Source organism: Opisthorchis viverrini, assembly GCF_000715545.1.
Source record: "Opisthorchis viverrini unplaced genomic scaffold opera_v5_57, whole genome shotgun sequence".
Lineage (NCBI taxonomy): Eukaryota > Metazoa > Platyhelminthes > Trematoda > Opisthorchiida > Opisthorchiidae > Opisthorchis > Opisthorchis viverrini.
This window is the reverse complement of record NW_008751714.1, coordinates 410,172-432,088: the sequence shown is the minus strand read 5'-3', so window position 1 is coordinate 432,088 and position 21,917 is coordinate 410,172. Positions and strand designations below refer to the sequence as shown.

The following is a 21,917-nucleotide window of genomic DNA, read 5'->3' as shown; positions in this document are numbered from 1 at the left end:
TTTCCCTTAACTCTTGCTCACACACTTATGTCTGGATTCAGTTCATTGGAAAATTAGGAATTGGGAATATTCCCGAGCTTCTTTCCTTTGGGGCATGGACGTTAATCGTATTTGTATTGTACAAAACATGCAACAGTAACAGCTTTTACTGCGGGATTTAAACGAGACATTCAGAGCAAGTGTGAAAAAACTTTGAGAAATACATGTTCCCCCGCCATATTGAAATGACTTAGCACCTTAGTGTCCGCAGACGCTGCAATGACGAAAGGTATTTCCTTTAAATTGATGATGATATCTGGCGATGCCAGCCTGATGCAGCAGCAAATGCTATTAGGACATATGATATCAGAGTGTACGCAAAACCACTGGAACGCCGGCTTGAGTATCATAGAAAACAGACGTGAAGAACAGATCAATTAAGTAACGAGTGCATATTTTTTTACCTCCCCCCCCACATATGTAGACTGCCAGTCTCCTGATTTTTCACACTTCATGCAACGCAATCTGACCTGAATCGGCAGACCTTTCCAGGCAAATTAACACTGTCGTTCCGGTCCACAGAAAATCGCTTTTTTTGCCAAATTTCGAACGTCTGCACTGAGCACCTTCCTGGTATAACGTTTCTTTTAGGCTCAAAATTTTCTAAATTAAAAAATAGCGAAAATCGCCGCGAAGTGTTCGGTATATTAAAATGGGTAAAATTAATTTCCGCTAAGCCAAAATATTCTTGCTCCTAACTGTCGCTGTGGTTCTACATGTTGCTACGGCCAACACAGAAGAATCAGTGCAGGCGGTAACACTTTTTATCAGATTGTGAGTACTGGAGTTCACTCCGCTGCTAAAGCAGGGGTTTACGGAAAATTTTCTATTTTGCTCACGGTGCGTTGCTATACATTCCCGTAACTGTAAGCACCTCGTACATTGTTGTTGAGGAACACCTCTAATTGGGATCAAACATAATGAAAGATTTTACCCAGCATGTCGTTAGGTTATCATGTCATTAGCCATCGCATTGTGACAGTTATTTAATATTCTGAACAAATGACAAATCTCACAAATATTTTGAACAAAAACGCCAGCACACACATATATAAACGGAAAACTAATAAGGTAGGACGTTAGGCAAAAAACAACTGGACAGCAGTTCATCCCCTATTATTGAAATGCTGCTCACATGATTGACCGTAAGGTTCTCTTGAGAATAGTGTTATTCGCAAAATAGCATTTGACACTGATTGTTTCACGCCGACCTGAAGCTTTCACCCTGTCGCGGTGATTTGGCTCCTGTGCCGCAATGATTCTGAGAACTATACTGAATGCATCTCAGGTCCTAAGGGAGAAATTCAATGGATAACGGCGAGTCACCGTATCGAATTACTCGGCGTTTGGAAGTTGAAGCCATACTTACATCTGTGATTGGAGTGTGAAGGCAAACAACGACTCCCCCAGGAAACCAGTATGTACATGTTTACCTAGGCGGCAATGGTGCCGTAAGTAAGATAGTAGTGCCTTATTCCCTTTGACTTCTGGCTTGGCCGGTCTCCTGCAACCAAGTGGGTTGACCTATGGAGTCACCGGCTCCGGGCAGTTTCCTTCAAGAAAATCTAACAACCGCTGCATCACTGTTGGGACTTTTGAGTCACAGGCGTGAGGCAGGGTCCCCGCAAACGAAACCCTACATTCCTCACTGCCTCAAGAGTAACTTTGGTGCCAAAGTCCTAATTAACCCCCTTCTTTGGCTTAGATGTCCCGGAAGTATGATTTTTTGTTGCAGGTCTTTGCTCACCAGCCTTCTCTTCCACCACCCTTCGGCCCACCGAACGACATGGTGCGATAAAATCCATTTGCCAATCCTCTAGCCAATATTTCTACCTCAAACAGTTACCCAGAAGAATAAATCAAAATGATCGCTTACTGACCTCAGAAGATCTGATGTACGTTGCATCCTTTGATGTCTATACTCAACGTCAAATCGGGAAACAAGTATGTCATGCAGGAACCTTGCTTTTTATTTCTTTGTCAACGCGTGTCGTGTCACTGAAACAAACAAACTAGACACTACCTCGTCAGTGCACCTCAAGCCGCTTATTTCGTGCAAACTGCTGATGCTGACGCGTAAACGATGTCCAGTTGATGTATCAACACAGGTCCAACGGATGGCATTTGAGAGACTTAGACGAACGGGTTTTATCAAGATCTGTCGCGACTGCTTTGGTAGGCAAGAGGGATACCTATAGTAGTCCTGACTGGTGGTATAAACGCCTATCCGGAAGAAGCGAAATTAGATTGTAAGTCTGAAATCGATGCTCAGTGTACGGATAATTGGAGGCGAATGCCTCAGTTGTGTTCAGATCACCGTCTGTTCCTAGACAGTATCGAATTCCGACAGAGTTGAAGATGAGCCTTGGACTAATTAGGATCAGTTACCAATAGGAAGCATCAGTTGCAGCGTCTCGTTCCTTCTTGGGTAACAAACTTGATTCTTATCATGCCATTGTGCTCACCGGGTTATCAAATCGCTTTTCGCCAGGAGTGCGCGTTTCAAAGCAGAGCAGCTTTACTCATGAATTTCGACATGTTTCAGTATCTCAAGGTTTTCGAGTTGATCTGGATATGAAGTTTACGAGCAACGCACGGACACGCGGGCGACGAAGATTGCGAACAACATTACTCTTTTTGGTTCAGATTCTTCCCAAGTAAATAAATTTGCTGCACAGTATGGCGTGCACTTCACACCAGTAAAGTGTATAGTGTGCTCCTACAAGACATGATGGTGCCAAACTCAATTTCTTGTTTTAAGACGAGCTAATCAAAGTGATAGAAAACATAATTTACGCGAACATGAAATGAGGTTACTCAGCGAATCAGGAAGGCCAGGGCAGCTCTTCCAGGACGGGACTCCAGTCTGTCGGTCAAGAGCAGAGTTTACACTCCCGCAGTTTGCTGTGAATCAGAAACTGTGTCTCTACGCCCAGAGGACATACGAAAACTGTCGGTGTCTCCAAACGTTGATCTTATCCGGTGGGCGCATCAGAATTATCGTGCTGATGATCCTATGGAGAGGGAACTCTCCCACAACAGACGAGTTACTCATGCTCCAAGGGTGAGTTGCACTTGGTTATCCAATCAGAAGTTTAGGACTTATTCTCGTTAGGGCTTCATTTGAGAGCCCATTGCTGGTGCCGGCATTTGGTTTCTCCAGGTTTATTACAGTTTAAATCAACGCAATGCAGTATGAGCTATGCTGATCGGCTGGAGCATTGATTACCAGATGTGGACGTAAATCTTATTTGATTCCTCCCACAATGCATTTAATTATGTTGGGTAAAATAATATGTATACAGGGCCTTTTGAAAAGCTCAATTCGGGATGACTCTTCAATGCAGTAGTTCCTCTGGATGCTGGAACATTGCACCTAGTGTAGATAGCAAAGTGGATTAGACCTTTTGAGGAGTATCCCAGTACTTTACTGTCCATGAAATCATCGGCAAGTTTCAGGCGAATAACTGATTTTCGCAAGGAACATGATTGAATTTGTCTCCCACTATTTCAAACATGACTTTTCACGTCGTGTTCTTCTTATGCAACTCTGATTAGGATTCCATTCTTCAACCCTAAAATAAAAGTAACCCATTAGTTTTTTATCGTGAGATTCCAGTAATTACAACATGTTTTGTTTTTTACTTTCAAAATGGACCCAGTTGTACCACTAGGCAGTCATACCTCTAGAGATTTCCTAGGATTTGCATCAACAGTCTGTTTTCGAAAAACAGCGCAGCTTCTAGTGACGATGATTATCTTCCATCAAATCAAACATGCTGTGTTAGGAACAGCGTTGGTTTCCCATGTTATTATAGCATTCGGTTAAACTATCGATGGTTTTGTTGTCTAATCCATTGACGCTAGAGAGAAAAATTATACCGTCCCAGAAAACGACCAGCTTTGAGTCAATTTCTGATCACCTGTATGGGGTGTGTTCCACCTTACCGCTAGAGTTTGTCACATATTGCTGGGTCTGGTTAAACTCAGAATATTCCGTAGTGCAATGGGCATTCAACAAAAACGCAAAATTCTAGAATAGTTGAAATACTAATCGAACGAAATGTAAACGTTATACGAACACTGCACTGGACTTTGACAACAGATTAGGGCGTTATGAATTAAAAAAGAAGAACTCATGACTGTTTGCGAATGTCTGGCTTACGAACCGAAAATCGAGCGGCATCAACTTGGTCTTGATCGCGATTAGAGACGTGGTCAACACGTTCTACTCCTTGGAAGGTTTTTAGGGACCCTGTAGTTGGTATTTTGTGAATGATAAATGTTGTACACTGGGCTGGAAATACATTGTCCTACCAAGTAGTCGCGGCAAGATTCATCTAAAAACATACTAGTTTGTAAAGTGGAAGCCCCCACCTAATTAGGGGCGTGACACGCATTTCTACAGCAGGATAAGCGCGAGTTCATGGACACGTTAATTTTCACCCTCTAAAAGTGAAAGACTCACTAAGCTTTTCTTCAGCAATCCACAGGACCGGCGTGGTTTAAATTAATGTACATAGCAATAAACCGGTTGGCCTGGTCATCTGCTAATGAAGTCTTCCGTAGGTGCCCCTTCTTGATCTATGTTTCAGAAATCGCATCATTATGGCTGTCTACGCCAAGCTATGACTCAGTCGCCGAAAACAGGAAATCTGCAGTCACTGATCACATTAAGTAGTCGCGTGGTGAACTGAACCTTGTAAATTTCAGTTCACTTTTGTCACAGTAATGTTATTCCACTAAGTATTCGAACGTTGATAAAAAGAAAAACCATATTTAGGCAAACACAGTAATCTGCACATCTATTGGATTTTTATGGAAGACTCAATTAAATCTCTCGTTTATAATATTCTTCAACTCAATGTGCTGCACAAGGTCGCATCGTGTTGCGGGTGGTACGATATTCGAGTTATTGAAGTATATTTCCGTAAAGTGAACTGTTCACAAGTTTGCCAAAATCCATAGCATAAAAAACATGAGGAGTTATTCGGCGAGGGCTATGATAATGGTCATAAGTTCCCAGCGATTAAGTAACTAAGTCGAAAAGATATTTTATCAGGTGCTTACAGTCCAACGCTGCCTGGAAATCGGCCTACCATTACTGGCTCTAATACGCCCTTCAAAGAAAAACTGCTAATGTGCATGCCTTGCCCTTCGATCTCCTGACGAATATTTTTAGTGGACATTAGAAGCTTGTTTCTGACGGTTCCAACGAATATTCAACAAATATCAGTTTTGTCGCATTCAGTAGAATTTGAATATTACACAGAAGTGTACACTGGTAAAGCTAGGGCTCACACCAATGTAACAAAGTTATCGGCAACTCACCAGGAGTAATTTTCTCAGCCGTGAGAAGATGAATGAGCTCAAAGTATGACAAAATCTCAACTAACCAGTCGGTGGCCTTGTTCTACGGTGCGTTTATGAAACCTTGAACCCTGCTCAGTTGTTTACTATCTCTGTGTATTTTATTAGCACGTGTACGTATGGATCAGTTCTATCCAAATGGTATTTATTGGCAGAACTAGTCCAGGTAGCTGCAAAATTTGAAGCCTTCAGGTCATTTGTTCTTATGTTAGGTGGACCACGCCGGTAAACTATCCATTCACCGGAATATAACTCTTCATTTTCAAAATATGGGCATACACTTCTGTTACAGTCACAGCTGGCAGTTTATCCGGCTGAAGCAACATTGCATGTAAAATCGGAACAATGTGGTATATGTAGACACCCGGCGATATTGTCAAAATACGGTCCGATTAGGTACCTAATTTGGGGACTACGTACGCGGGATGTAATTGTACCTGCTCGTCGTAAACCTATTGTCAAATAAAGTCTACGCGTGGCAGTAAAACCGTGTTTACGCAGTCCGACGCAATATTTATAATCTACCAACTACCATACTATGTTCAGCTTGAAAAGTGCATCCACCACTACTAATTAAACCATAGCGTGCTTTCCCACAATTTTCCGACTTCTTGCACCGATTCTCACATTGAACTGGCCAGAATTTTACGCTGGTCCAACCCCAACGTACCAATAATTTCTTCAACTGGTTTATGCATAGCGCACAACATACAACACACCTCAGAACACATTTTAATTTCGTAACTGCGCTAACCATTAATGCTACGTGCTACCGCTTCCCTATCACCTAAATTTGAAATAGTGTCTCAGGTTCACTTCCTACGAATTCTCCTGAAGCTCCGTTTGAATAGTGTGAAATTTCTCGTTTCACCTTTGTCAAGTGTTGCAGATTAAAATCGACCACCCTGCAAATCCTGCAAAAGTCAGCTTAGGCCATAATTCATTAAAATATTAGCATGCCTTGCGATTTTCGGAAAAGTAAACTAACACGTATTTCATCATATTTTCAAACTCTCAGATCGATAAGCTAGCAATTGCTAAATTCATTAAATCACGAGATTAATGTTCTTTCAAAACAAATTGGCTTTGCTTGCTGTAGATTCATGCGTGTACGTGAAATCAATTTAACCTGCATAGCTGAGAATCATTGTAGCGCTCTCTGGTCATTATGATAGCGATGCCCTTTTGCACAATGAAATCCCTAAAAATTCCCAAAACTCACAATACCAACGAACCGCACGTAGTACATAAGGATGAATAATTTGCATCACTGGCCAACCTTCCCTCTGAAAAGTCGTTTTCCCTGAATCCATTTAATACATAAATTTATGGTGTGGATTCCATGATATTTTGCGTCAAAGGGCCTCAACGGTACTAAATATCAAGTGAGAACTACAAAATTTCCCCATACTACAAAATATTCTATTTATCATTTAAGTATTGCCTCTACGAAAGCACCGCGGATCCATTAATAGTCGCAGCTCTAAATCACCAACAGAAACACATTACTTTATTTATCTAGCCGCTGAAACCGCCAAACAAGCACGTAACCTGTTAGAAACCGGCCAAAAACGTCAGAACTGCAATCGGCGTAGGTCAATAAATGTATCCAGGTATGGATGAGATGTCTGACGTAAACGGACTGTAAGAAGTAATGACAGTGGATTAGCCATTCTCACCAGATTATTGGCCACGTTTCTAATGGTCTTACCTTAGAATTCGTAGCTTTATGATCATCTCGCATTGGCTTATATCGGCTTGTCTGCATTCTAAACAATTTTACGTAAACTTATAAACTGAACTTTTTTTCAAATAATTTACTAACAAACTTTCAGCTGCACAATTACGCAGCCAATAATTCATGTCTCACCTTCACCTGTTGGATAAAAGCTTGATGGGAGAATGTAACAATTATATCCCACGGTATAGTTGTAGCCTTATTTGGATAATTACTTTCTCACAAAGGTTTCCTTACAGCGCTTATTACCAAGTGGCAAAAATGTTGGGAAAAAGTCAGCCTGATTAGTTGAAAACAACACATATAACAACATTACTAATTGCCAGAGGTAATGAGTGTCCGGAAAAAATCACATCTCTAAAAATTACGGCCATTTGACATTCTGAGATGGAAGTATATATAACTTAGGAAATCTGCAGTACAGATCACGCCCAGGGAGGTCTTTTGAAACGCCCATTTCATCACTATCCACATCCTGGGTTCTACAAACTTATCACTTCTTTGAAAAATCTTCAAGTTAACATATATCCTGCCGTTGGTACGTGACATCAGGAGCTGTTGGTATTTTTGAAGCTTACGAATTTTTGTTAAGAGCTCAACGATATTCATCCAGAATAAATCGTATTCTGCAAGCTCCAAGTCACTAAACAACCATAACCGCACGTCTGTTTGGACTACTCCTGCATTTCACAGGTTTTATTTCCCTACATTAACTGTTCAAACTACAGTCAACGAAAACAGCCAGTTGTATCATTGCTTAGCTTACTAAAGAGGTATATGATATCCACTGATTCTTTGAAAAATGCTTCCTACTCCCTCGTCAAAAAGGAGGCAACCAAACACAAGTAGTAGAAGATTTTCACTCGATAACCCTTAACGCCATTTAGAAGACCAATCCATGTGCAATTCAATATCTGATGTATATCGTCAGCAAAAGTTGAAATGTAGCGTACTTTATCCCATATTTATGCAATTTTACCATAACCAGGCAAGCTTAGTGCAAGAGTCGACGATGTGTTCATGCGTATAAAATACGATGGTGTTCCATAGAGTCGTTCAGTGCTACATCCGGTGCACAAAGACCACGGTAAAGATCAAGCAAACGGAACGTTAGCCCGGAATATTGAAACATGCGTTATTGGACGCTGGTGCGTGCTGAAAGTACCAGCAGCAATCCGATTAACTACAAAAGGATATGCATTCAAAATTTCCATCGAGACGTAATGCAGGCCCACAAAATTTGAAACTCACAAGGGCAATTGCTGACTTTCTGACATTTTTGTCCTAGCATACGTGCATGTAAGAATTCACTCTGATTACTTGCACCAGTGACAAACTTGTTTGCTGTCAGTTACTAGGGGCAAAAATTTCAAGGAAGATGAATTCATCTGAATTGATTCCGCGTTAACCGTATGGAATTACTTTACCGGCCGCCGCAAAATATACATGTGGCCGGCAGATGAGTTTCGTATTCTCTGATGATTTGGAGCGCCAGGCGTTGGACTTGATGCAGCTGCCAAATGTCCAACAATGTTCTAGTTCCCACATTTCGTAAGCGTCACCTTCCACACGATGGTTTATGAATGCCACCTTGAGAAATTCCGATTACTCAGTAGTAATAATCTTCCTGAAAAATTCAAGGGATCATTGTGTTGCTGGGACTTTCCTTCAAGTCCCAGTCGGCGGCGCCACGTCATCAAATGCTATAAATATCCATGGGAAGAATGGATGGTTCATCATATCAGTGCCAACGGTTTGAGCCGTGAAGCCCAACTTATCCTACATTAATATAATACGCTTTCGAGATCCCGAAAAACGCTCTTTACCACAGGGTGTAGTTTTTTACGATGCACAAGACGGGTGAAACTGCTGATTTTGACCGCTAGTGAATAAGAAATTTTAAAGGGTGAATTCGGCTAGTGATGCTTCGGAACAGCAAAATGTGTCTGTTTACAAATTGTTAGCAGTGTGTAATTATGAGCAGTTCTGCTTGGCAGACGAAACCACCATATTACACTTGTTATCAACCACTTTAGTGCTCATTTGGAGACATAGAATTCCGCACTCTTGAATGATCCTCAAATAACCGAGCACCCATATATGAAGAGTTTTCTAACAATCTGTCCCCCCGTAAAGTATATAATCAAAAATCAACTAAAAATGTTTCTCGAATGTAGTTTTCCCTCATCGTTCAGGGAGTTTTAATTTTGGAAGGTCAGATATATTTAACCCGCCATCTTTTTGCTGAGTAACCTGTAATTTTGTCAGTATATAGTGTTTTACTCTGGATAGATGTTACTTACCGCGAATTTCAGTACCACATATTGCAATGCAACAACAGAGCAATGAAAAAGCAACTAAAATCTTCAATCTTGCGGTGCTTGCCCAGCGTTTCTGCAGCTGAGGGATTAAATGATAATGAATATTCTACGAATATTTTAAATACGCCTTTGCCGTCAGTAGGTGTTACATGTACATTATTACCGCACGCCATAATATTCGCCAAAGAAATGAGGGTTACTCCAAAACAAGAGTTCTATCTTTAATAAATATTTTCTGTCCTTTCTGAACTTTTTCTGTGAAATTGTTAAACAGTTAGATGTTTCTCCTCAGAAGTAGTTTGATTTTTTTACGCATGTTGGATACTATCTCCCTACTGACGTTGTGGTTGAAGACGATGAAACTAAATCGACTGTTTGATCCGTTGGTCTTGATCTACATGCAGTTTGTCAGTAAAACCTACGGTTCATTGGAAAATCAAACTGTTGCTATTCATTAGCTTTTTACATAGTCCTCTGTATGGAGAAGTTGTTCTATGACCTCAGAGAGACCTCATTAGTGTAGCTGCCACATACATTCTGCACTTAACTGTGAATTGATTTTTAAATCGCATTAGCCTGCTTATCCACTCATTTGGAAAGCACTTGAACCGTATGCGAAAAGATAATCTTTTTGATGCGAGAAGGGTATGCAATCATTATGAGCTAGCTGAAAAAAGTGGGCATTCATTCAAGTCGCATTCTACTAGTAGTTATGGGTGCAGAGCTGTTTTTCAGCGCTCCATACCAGTGATGACACCTTTTTATCGTAAACTGAAGTTCACCTTAGACTGATCGCCGCATCCTAAAGGGGCAATATTTTCATTGATTACGTCACATCTAAGTATTTTTGATGCAAGTTATTACAAAAGTGACAGTCGGTAACCAAGTTAAACAAGTAATTTTGAGGCGGGATGATACTGTATCTGGTCTTTTCTCTGCGATGCATCCTAAATTGTGGAAATCGTATTTTATTCACTACTAATTTTCAAGTGCCGTGACATGAATCAATCGATCGAATGCTGACGTCAGATGGAAAATGTAAAAAGCGTTGCACTACCATACCTGACGATAAATTTATATCCATGGATTACATAATAAACTCTGTGGAATAAATAAATGTGGTTACCGGTTCAATCCCAGTTGAGGTCTACGGATCAAGTTCAATAAATGGTGTAACTTGGGGTCTGTCCAGCGGTGTGGTGTTTGTATCAATGCTTGACTTTAGTAAGAACATGTAGTTTTCAGATTAGAAAAGCAGCGAGATAACCAGAGGGCTGATTAGAAAACGGCAGATTGATTAATCTAAAACGGCTACCTTATATGCAAATAAAGTTTTAGATGTTCTCCTCCCATCCAGCCCCTTTTTTGTAAATTTACATGTTTTTAACACAGGAAGTAGATAAGATTGATTATACCGCACCCAAAAGCAAAAATGAACAAGTAATTTTGTTGCATTGTTTCCACACTTCCACTCAGCTATATTTTTATGATAAAGAGATGAGAAGATATTTTTCATCGTCTTCAATCACCGACACAATTTTAATATTTTTGACAAAGTATGTGTTGGTGATGCATGACAAAAAATACACTCGTAATAAGTGTCCGTGAAATTTTTATGATTGCATAGTACTTTGTACACGTGTACATTATTTCTCTGCTCCACGGCCAAAAAAGCAACTCAACCGTAAAGATAACACAACTTTTTTCCTAATCAGAGATTCGGGCTTATCAATTTTGATGCATTAATTTGTTTAAAGAGCCTCAGGATTTTTTATATGCTTGACAGGTCAATCTGGTTTGTAAGACCAGAAGAATGCGAAGTGAGCAGTTTTTAAATAGCAATTCGCTGCTTGCTTTTTTCAAGTAAGAGACAGGTTACATTCTGGAAACAGGGTCTGCATCGGCAACTAACTCACGCACTAACTTTTCCCGAAAAATCCACAAGACCAACAGACACGGTGCCTATTACGTCTACAGCAAGAACAAACGTCAAACCATATGGTGGAGGCAGCCAAACCTGCGGATTTTGAACACGTTTCGCAGATTCTGGTTCACTAATTTCAGAGAAGTCGCAAGGGACAAGAAATATGAACATAAAATTACTGAATGGTCCCACCTGATACTACCGAATAGGAGCAGTTTCTACATAATTCGAGACATCATGTGAAACGCCAACTAACATTCTCTCACAATGGTACGAACTTGTTTCCCTGTGGATCATACGTAGTTGTGCTCCCGGAGTTCTCATTACCTCCCATCATTGACTAGCAGCTTCTGGGAGGGACTTTAGTCTATCTTTTAAGGAGAACAATAACATGCGTAATTGCATAAATGTGGTTTACAGACCATTAGCTCTTCACCTGTCTGTATCCAGGAATAACGTATCTGTTTTTCAACAGCCTACTGATAGCAGCCGGTTGAAGTTTGAAAGGGTAAACATGTCAAACCGGGGCAATATAGCAAGGTGAACACCCAGAATTCAATAATTTATCTGCTAGACTCAAGTCCGACCTGGCTATTTTTATATTAATATACGCATTCTGTGCTTATGTCCGTAAGTACCTGACACCACATTCTAAAACGGACCCTCGGCTAATATGCTTACACAAATACCCAGACAAACTGATCGCTCACGTCATGCTGAGTAGCAGCATGCTTCCTTTTACTATGTAACCTTCACGTTATGCAATTAAAAATAAATCGTCTTTTACAAAAAAACGCCTCAAGTTAGTAACATCCACCAGCCATGAAATAATCCATTCTAAAATGAAATGGTAACATGACATACATACAGCTCCAAAGGGCCACCTAAAGGGCGTAATCCATGCTGTCTATTTCAAGATGTGATCTCACACGGGCGATACACTTCTAGTGGAACAGAGCCTAACAGTGCTCAAGTTAAGGCCACGTTCTGTTGTAATATTTCTGATTTAGAGCTGCGCTTAAATTTACACAAACAATTTGTTTTATTGAACATATACAGCAGTAAGTCATTAATTTATGACTACCAGAAAATTCACACGAACTCTGAAATCTCCATCCAATATGTGTGAGTTTATAAAACTAGACGAGCCTTCAAATTAATTATCTGAGATTTTTGGTTACATTCTACTATCATATAAGTGAATACAACCTAAGATAAGACGTTTAAAATGCATAGCTGATGTCGTTTGCTTGAAGTCAACACATGGTTTGGTTTGACATATAGTGAGGGATGACTATTCGCCACCCAGAAACAACACACCAACAGTCATGCCGAAGAATATTATTGTCAATTTTATACACAATAGTCCTTCATTATTCTAGAGGCAGAGGTTGTACTATACAAGAACCCTTTGAGAAAATGACCAAGCTCTCAAATATTGTATTTTGTTACTAGATGTGAGGAACTGCCAAATGCTTTTGGGAAGTATTCAATGTTTTAGGATGCAACCTACCAACACCTCGCCTCTATCAGTACAGATACCAAACTACTGTTTGCGTCTTTTAGAAAACATTTTGCGATTCGTCGCTTTACAGATACATCATCGCTTATTCACATACGCCTCATCTCAAATAGATACCTTCAGGTGTTTTATACTTCAGAGCTTCTCACAGTTCCTGGTTATTACAATACAGCGGTAAATGTTGCTGATGATTCTATTGCTGACTTGATATGGTTAGGTGATCCCTGCTCAAAACGAACTCTGCAAGTGCAAAGTTTCATGTTATTAATGTTATCAAACCAGAATCCGTTTGATTCAGAAAGTTCGGTTGCTGTTTATTTTTCACTGAGAATCATCAGACATCTTAAGGGAGTCACACTAATAATCTTGTTTATTTTCGAGGAATCCTAGCCGTCACTTACTGTGTACTGCTAAAAAGAAGTAAACAAATGGGTATATTTATTCTACGTGTTACTTAACGTTGATGATACTCTAAATATATGCAGTGACCTTGTGCCATATATTTCTGCTGAAGTATTTAAAAAGTCTAGGGCTGAATAATCTTGCAGGGTATACCCACATAAGTTTGTATAAATAGCCACAAGAGATCTCGGTTGGAGGTATATATCTATTTGGAAAGTTGAATCTTCCGTCAATCTAATAATCTTTGAAGCGAATACTTGATCTTGGAGAGATGTGTAGACTTTGATGCACCTGAGCCTATTGTCTTCATGTGAGTTTCTTGAAAACGTACGAAAGCCACTAGCGACAAAATGTGTATATTTTAGCAACATTCCATCATTCGGAGTTCCGTAGTAGACAATAGTCCGTATTTCTGCGTACGGCCAATTACAATTCGGTTTTCTTGAAAATTCCTTGGTGAAACATCTTTAGCTATTTGTATCACCTAATCACTTATGACAAACTAACTTTCCAACGCAGAACAAAACACCACATTTTATCTGCCATGGTTTGATGGTCACATTCCGTGTAATCCAATTGCTTGGCGTGTGCGCAGAGCCTAGTCCTCTATTCTGATAAACCTCAAATTTAAAAAGAGGGATTTTGATATGTTATCAAAGAAGAAGCCCTTGTGACTAGAGCCGCTGAGGCAATTTATCAGGATTAACGGCTTTTAGACGATGCACTCAGCAATCATAGATGGTGTAAATGCACCGGTAACCCGGAAGTTTAAAAAATTTCACCGCGACAGTTGCAGCCACATTCTTCAAATGTGCACAGCCCGTAACAGCGAAGCGTCATATCACTGACCTAACCACGGTAATGGAATTCCCGCTGACCGCAGGGCTAAGTTTACGGGAATCCGGTTAGGGGACGTACTTGTATGTAGTGTGTCAGTTGGTGGAAATATGATTTACAGCTGCAATTACCGACGCGGAAGTACTGGAAAAAGCATATTAATTAACAAGAAAATAGTATCCACCCGGCTTTGGCTGTCCGGAGTTTCTCCGTCGTATACATGCACAGTATGCCCAAAAAGACGCAAGTTGAACACTACCAACAGAATTCCGACAATAAGAGTGCAAATGTGATTCGCAAGTTAAAAATTTACGGATAGCTTGAGAAACAATAATAGTGTCCCACCACTTGCTGCCAGGAGTAGCATAAACGGCCTTACAAAACGGCATCGTCGGATAACTACAGCGTCAGCTGCAATTTCTCAAGAGAGAGCGCGTCCACCTTTCTAATTAACAACTGTATTTTGAAGCAAATTGCTCCATGAACGTGCAAGCGGGGTGGTCGTATGTTTGTATCGTGTATTGGAAACAACGTCTTGAAACGCTTAGGCGCTTGTCTCAGCACTGCGAATACTCTTCCTTTAAATGAGTTCAAAATCCTGTGATTCATGACCAGTCAAATGATAAATACTTGCTATTCGTTCAGATTGTACTTTCGAATCACTGCGATTTGACAGACATCTTGATCATGACCACCGAGAAGGATAGGCTCATCCCGATTCTTTCAAATAGCAACCAAATGCACACTTTCTTCGGATTCGCATCAGATCATCCCAGTTGTTTTTTTGGAAGAACGCCTTCTGAAATGATTAGGCCCCACGTATTTTAAGCACAGAAAGACAATATACACGTAGACTGGATCCTACACTAAAAGGCTTAAATACTCTTTGCAGTGCCAAAAGATCTCGCTATAGAGGAAAATGTTGGTAGCTCAGGTATCGTAGATGGTGGTCGTTGGCTTGTTCGCTGAGCTGGGCAATTTGATTGCAAACGTTTCATCACCAATCGAGGTGACATCATCAGTGCGTTATTGTGGAGCGTAGTAGTGCGTAGCCCTACGCACGACCACCAGATCTCACTATGATTCAGTTCATTAGTCTACTCCCTGCAGTGCACACCATTTATGATCCATTTAAAAGTCCTTCCAGCATTCAGAGCCGCCTTGTTAACAACATCTAAAACGTTTTTGAGAGTGTTTAGGACGGGAAATCAACTTGCGCTCACTAAACTAAATCAGCATTCACTGTTAAACTAAGTTAACTTTAGTGGAATAATTTATAGAACTAAGAAGATGGAGTTTAATCCGGCTGATGCACTCGAACCCTTCGACAAAACTCACACACGGTGTGACTCTATTGGTAAGATTTAAGCCGCGTTTTCCTACTGAACTACCCTTCTGAGGAAACACAGCCTATTTTACTATCAAGGATCTCATCAAGGTAAGGTGGCCAGGATAACAAATATGGATACTCTCCTTGAAGCTTGCGATAGGATGGAACCCCAAAACAGAATGTTGCCTAATGAGGTTTCACCAGTATCTCACGTGTAAGTTGCTTGTCATAAATTTACACAGAGCACATTTAAGAGCGGCCTTTATACTAGAGCTTTATTCATCCCCACAGACTGACGTTTACAAACATCGACCATCGCGATTGATTAAACCCACACAGAGGAAACTGTCTGCTGAATAAGCCAGTTATGACCAGCTCTCACAAATGAAAACATGGTACGATAAGCATTCAATTTGTCCTATTTGGCCCAGTGTATAAAGGATAAAATTTACCGACGTAAGGTAGACTTACGGTTCACACAGACCGCTCTTGGAGAGTGCACAATATGGCGTCTCAAAATTTGGTCTTTGTTGGCGATGATGACGCAGTTGATAGGCTTGTGCTACCCGTGGTCATGAGTAGAATGGTTAATTTAACTTGAACAACCCGAAGGGTTGCGACGTGGTTGCAGACCATTTTGTGTCCCGAGTGTGCTACTGCCATAAGGCTGATATAACTAAGTTTTGACATGTTATACCGCACCAGTACGTCAATGGTGAAATCTTTTTGCGGCTTGTGATTAGTCAGTTTGCAGTATGAGATTTATGGTTGGTGAGAGTTGTGGAGGGTGAGCGTGGACCTCAAAACAGGATGCCGGTAATATTGTAAACCAAAACCGTGATGCACTGTCCTTAACACATCAGTCTATTCTTTTGACATAGACGAACAAACTACTTTCCTAGGTACCAAACAATGTGGCTAACGTTACAATATGACCACTCTCAAAATGCATGGTAAACTGGGCGCCTTACGAAAAGCATATGCATTAATGATATGCACGAATTTGATACACGCATACAGCTCAAAAGCGAGCAAAAATTTCATCAAGTTGTTAGTGCACTGTAGTCTTTGAAAATCTCGAAAACCCAGATACTTGATCTCAGCAAATTTAGTTCTGCCAAATAAAATGAATGGTGTTGGTCCTGACTCTGACAAAACAATCTACTACAGAACGGTGCACTCGTTAACTTGTCACAAAGACAGACTGAATAATAGCTGGATACAAACTGTACATTTTCGATCTTCTGTAAATGCAAAATTTGCGCTGTCGGAATACTTACAAATGATGGCACAGAATACAATCAATTAGTGGAGAAAAACATAACCTTAACTACAGATGCATGCTAGCGAATCGTTCCTAGTGGTTAATAAAGAGACTAGATATACTGTAACTTTAAAATAAAAAATGAAAGTTATCTATGGATGATAGAAAAAACACAAATGGTCCGCTATTTTATCGGGAGTGTTCTTTCAGAAACAATGGTACTGACTACGGACCTTTTTCAGTTTAGCTCCCCCTACTGACTTCCTTTCTGGTACTTGTTCGGGTACACTATTTGTTTCTCCTTCCTGATATCTAAGGTTAGTCCTTGCAAGCACGGAGTCACCCTGTAGATGGCTTTATTTTTACAAACATCGTGGATTTTTTCAGATAATATAGAAATACACCCTAACCCTACACCGATGAGTTTTCAACAATAGTTACCGATACAAACGTGATCTCGTTTTTCGAAGCATCTTTCATTTCTATGGCATGATTTACGAACGAAGACCTATTCTCCATATTGTTTTTGATACATACAAGAATATAAAGGAACCATAAAATGTACGGACCATTCTTTGGTAAGGAGTAGCATTCTGTTGAGCGATAAATATTGCCTAATCGCGAGAGACGTACAAGCTGATTTAACCAGTGGCAATTCATAAAAATAGTTCGATCCACAAAGCGTTTGTTAACTATCTTTTTCAAGGCCTTGGATCGTACTTTCAGTTGCCTATTCCACACGAAGTGATCAAATATATTTATGGTTCTTGTATTTTACAAAGGGTGCGGATTATTTCTACAAGTACTAATGCACGCTTTTTGTTGATCCTTTTTAGAAGTACTTTATTCGTGGTTTTCTAAAGCAGCAAATTTATCTATTCAAACAGACAAACGATACACATCTATTAGTCCTTGAAACCCCTACACTCAAAAAATAATAATGTTTTTTCGCTAAGTTGGAACGCATAATATTCGAAACTGAACTGTATATTTCAGGCTTTTTCAAGGTGTCTGCAGAATTACTTCAAAAAGCTGTTGTTGACTTCAACAGTACTGTATGTTCCATCGTCAAAATTCTAATTCATTTTAAAAAAATATTATCTTATACAAAAACTCACCTTGTTTCTCTATGATAAAAATCCTAGCTCAGACAGATCAGAACGTTATTAGTTTGGCTGTGGCTATGCACCCTGTTTAACCGATCCTCATCCGACATTTGTTCCCTTTATTTGTGCAAAATGCTTGCGGGAAAATCGCCCACTAACGCCCAATGGAATCGCTCCGTCAACCTATCCAATCAGCTTAGATTTTCTATTGATGAAGAGTCTATTAGGGCAAGCCATGGAAAGGATACTGTAAACCGAGATAGTGCTCACTGATCAACTAAGACAAACGCTAACGCGGTCCCAAATTCATGAGTCAGGACTACATAACAAAATGTTTTTCTGCTCACGTATTCTCGCAAACATTATTAAATACAACGCACGTTATTAGTCAAAATTTAGTCTACCATGTTTGTTGAAACCCAACAATTTATAGCTGGAATACCTGGTAATATTAGTCGTGGCTGCAAACAGTTAAAAACGGCTCCATACAATTCGACAAAATTTTAGGAAAATCATGAGCACAAATTTCTTTCGGTCTAAAATTCGGACAAAACACGTCTTCCAAATATTCGTTTGCAAACTATGTTGCATGACACCCACGATAGTATTTCTGCGCCTTCGTTACTCAGATTGGTACCCGAAATGAAGATTTTGAAAATTTGGCACTGTCATTTGTGCATTAACCGAGAGACGCAGTTTAAAAAAATGTTGTTTCGCATTCCCTGGGATATTTGATGAGAAAACAAGGTTTGTCCACAGGTATTAGGAGCGCACCAAATTTCTCCATGGATAATTCAAGTGCCTGTAATATAATTTACTACTGGGAATGTATAATTAGGACAAACTGGGGAAAAAATATATGAGATCAATTTTGGCAGCTGTGATAGGGCCAAGTAGCGCGTTTGAGACGGTACCCAGGTTCATCTAGTCAAAAAAACGGTATCATTCAGACTAGGAATGGCTACTCCCTGTCACACAAATAAGGTTTTTAAAATAAATTCTACATGAATATATACAACTTAATGCAATAAAATTAATTCTTAATTCCTCGATGCGTAAAATCCCCCGTTCTGCAGCATACTGTTCTAGTACGAATACCTCGATCGAAAACTGAATCCTTATTACGTGTACTCAAGTGATACAAGTCGAAGGATCTAACGCGAGAAAGAATGCTTGCTTCTTTCGGTGACAACTTTGCATCACACTTAACCTTTACATCCATATCAGTGAAAAATGTTCGGTGACGCCACGTTACACCCCTATTAAAACATGGATTTAACCTTGTGGACTATGGCGGATTGTTCGCTTCTAGGTCACTCTCTTACTGATAGTTTTATGTCTTTATTCTGTGAGTGTTATCCAAAGTTTACCGTAAGTGTTGAAAGTTCGAGCTGTATTCGTGTTATCGGATGTACTTGATCATGAAGGCACTCCAACCCGGGCGTGTTAAGATTACTTCATTTAAAGCAACATATCCGAAAGTCACCCTTCTTGCTTTTGTTTGACGGCCTACCACTGTCCTGCATAATATCAACCGACTTATTGTTTGAGTTACTTGCGCAGCTACTAAGGCATGATTTTGGGTGGCTTTTTCCCTATCCGGGGGAGGAACGTGTTCGCATAAGGAATAGTTTTCTTCCTTCACATAATCGTAAATACCTGAATCCTTCATGCACGCGCACAAGGACAATATACCTAGATGTGCTCGAAACCTTTAGACAGAACCACTCACCGACTCCAGCTTTAATGCCGTTCACTTCAAATCATTTACCATTAAGTATCATCAACTAGGGTACTCTTTATTCATTAAAACCATAGTTCACTAACCTTGTTCTCGAAACACTTTTCATATGATGGAAGATCAACTGATCATAACTACCTGGTCAACGACCAGTTTTTGTTATCCTCACGGTAGTTGCCGTGAGTGTGTTTTTAATCACTAACATTAGCAGGGTCAACTACATCACGATAGGTATTTCGGTATCACTCGGGAACATACTTATGCCGAAGGCCTACCTTTTGTGTTTACTTCACTTCCACCAGAGAGGGCATCCGTGCTAAAAACGTCTCAGTGGACGCCATCACTGTGTTGTTGCTGAGTGTGCTCAACCCTAAATAATGACCGTCATAGCATACTGAAAGTCTACCGTTCTGTTCAATAGGAAACGTTTGTTTTGTTGACTCAACACACCTGTAGTTTTTTCGGCTGATAGTAAGCATCAAAATCTTGATCAAAATCTACAATTTTACGAGTGAGGAAAGACTTATATGACCTTTAGATTTCCGTTTCTGAAGGTATGTAAATTTGTTTCTTACGTTGACATCTTCACCGTGCTTATTGACTTAACTGTCATTGGCCTAATACTGATGTATCATTAATATATTTTTGATGCAATTATTACCTAAGCAAGTATGGAGTGGCTCTGAACAAACTACAGCGTGGCGGTAATTCTGCCCTAATGCACCTGGTGGAAGCAACTCTCTGTCCTGCTTTCTACGTAATACAGATGTGATGATCGTTGAAGCCTATGCCGGAAAGTAGATGCGACTTATCATTCAGAGGTGCAGGAAGCTCCGGTTTCACGCCGGATTGCACTAGTGTTCATATAAGCTCATATAGCTCCATTTGGATGAAACATGGCTGCACAAAAGCTAAACTCGTATTCCCATTTGATTGCCACTCTGTTTACTCTTTTGTTCGTTCAATTTATGTTCCTTTGCAGTGCGAATACTGACAGTTCCCGTCACTAACGGAGCCCCTCCTTAGTTCTTTGCCTAGCACAGAGGTACCCGTGTCTTGCACTACGCCTTAACAGCCGCCTAAATGACATCCAATCAGATCCAAATTGCGCTGAGCAAAATTAATGAATATATGCGCACAAGCATGCAGACACGCCACACTTGGTTAAATTACTTGATGTGAGCGTTATTTATTCAAGATGTTATTCCCTGTGCTCCCCTCTCTCCTTTCAACCTTTAGTAAGCACTGAGAGGCATCTATATGACGGCAGCTGTAGCCGGAAGTATCATACCGGTATTACGTATGAAATCAAACGTTTTGTTCCATACCGCCCACTCTGTGGCAATAAACTTTAAAAGTACGGAGGTATTCAGGAATTTATCAGATCTTTATGTAGGCAGACACACCCAATTTGGTGCAATGCACGCTGTTATCTCGAGGTAAAAATTGCTTTTAAGCAGATTTGTTAGCGGCAAACCAAACGAAAAAGAGTTGTGACTCTACCTACCTCAGCTACACTGACAAAAACTTCATTGTTTTCCTTCATCTCTTTACGTCCTTACATACCTCACGCACATGCTATCCATCTACCTTCAGTTACCATGGTAACAACATAAGGTTTCCAACGAGGATCCTTAGTAAAAGCACCTCAAACCTGGCCACACTGCGAGAGCCATTTTTATCAACAAATGGACTGCGCGGCTACACGAGTCTGACGAATATCCCGTTGCTTTTCTTCAGAATCACTGTGATGAGCATAGCTTAATACTTAACCACTATAAACACTAGGCTTAAGTTGCTGCATGGCAATGAATTGAACCGGAAATGAGTGTACATCAACTACGGGTCAACTCCAGGCCACCCTTTTCCTCATTTGAGTGACCATCCCAGGAAAACCAATACCCCATGGTTCTCTGCTTCCAGTTGTGTTAAATTTATTGTTTAAAAAATGAATGTCAGTGTCCTTGCATTTTGCTTCGATTTGTAACCTCGTACCTTCGTGATCGATGAAATAATGAGACGAACGTTGGAGGGTCTCCAAAACCCCGGTGTTCAAATAGCCTGCGAAGAAAACCTTGTCGATCTGGAATATGCAGACGACATCGTTCTCATTTTCGAAGAGGAGGAGAAGGCGCAAGTATTCTCGGACGAACTGACCAAAGTCATCCCGTCCTTTGGTATGCACTTTGCACCCACAAAGTGTAAGGCCATGCTTGTGGACGTGCAGTCACTGAACACGCCACTTACGATCCAGGGAAAGGCACTGGAAGTTGTGGAGCGTTTTACATATATTGGAAGTTGTATTAGTTCTGACTGTAGTGTG

General features: G+C 40.3%; 1 protein-coding gene across 1 annotated transcript in view; it reads left to right on the top strand.

Moving 5' to 3' along the window:
* Positions 1-20,718, top strand: part of T265_03836 (hypothetical protein) — a gene marked incomplete at both ends in the record, with an annotated part of 41,495 nt that extends 20,777 nt beyond the window's left edge. The window contains 2 exons of the mRNA XM_009168417.1: positions 1,775-1,983; positions 20,638-20,718. Coding sequence (XP_009166681.1) covers positions 1,775-1,983; positions 20,638-20,718 — 290 coding nt within the window. The remainder of the gene's footprint in view (positions 1-1,774; positions 1,984-20,637) is intronic.
* Positions 20,719-21,917: the final 1,199 nt, after the last annotated feature.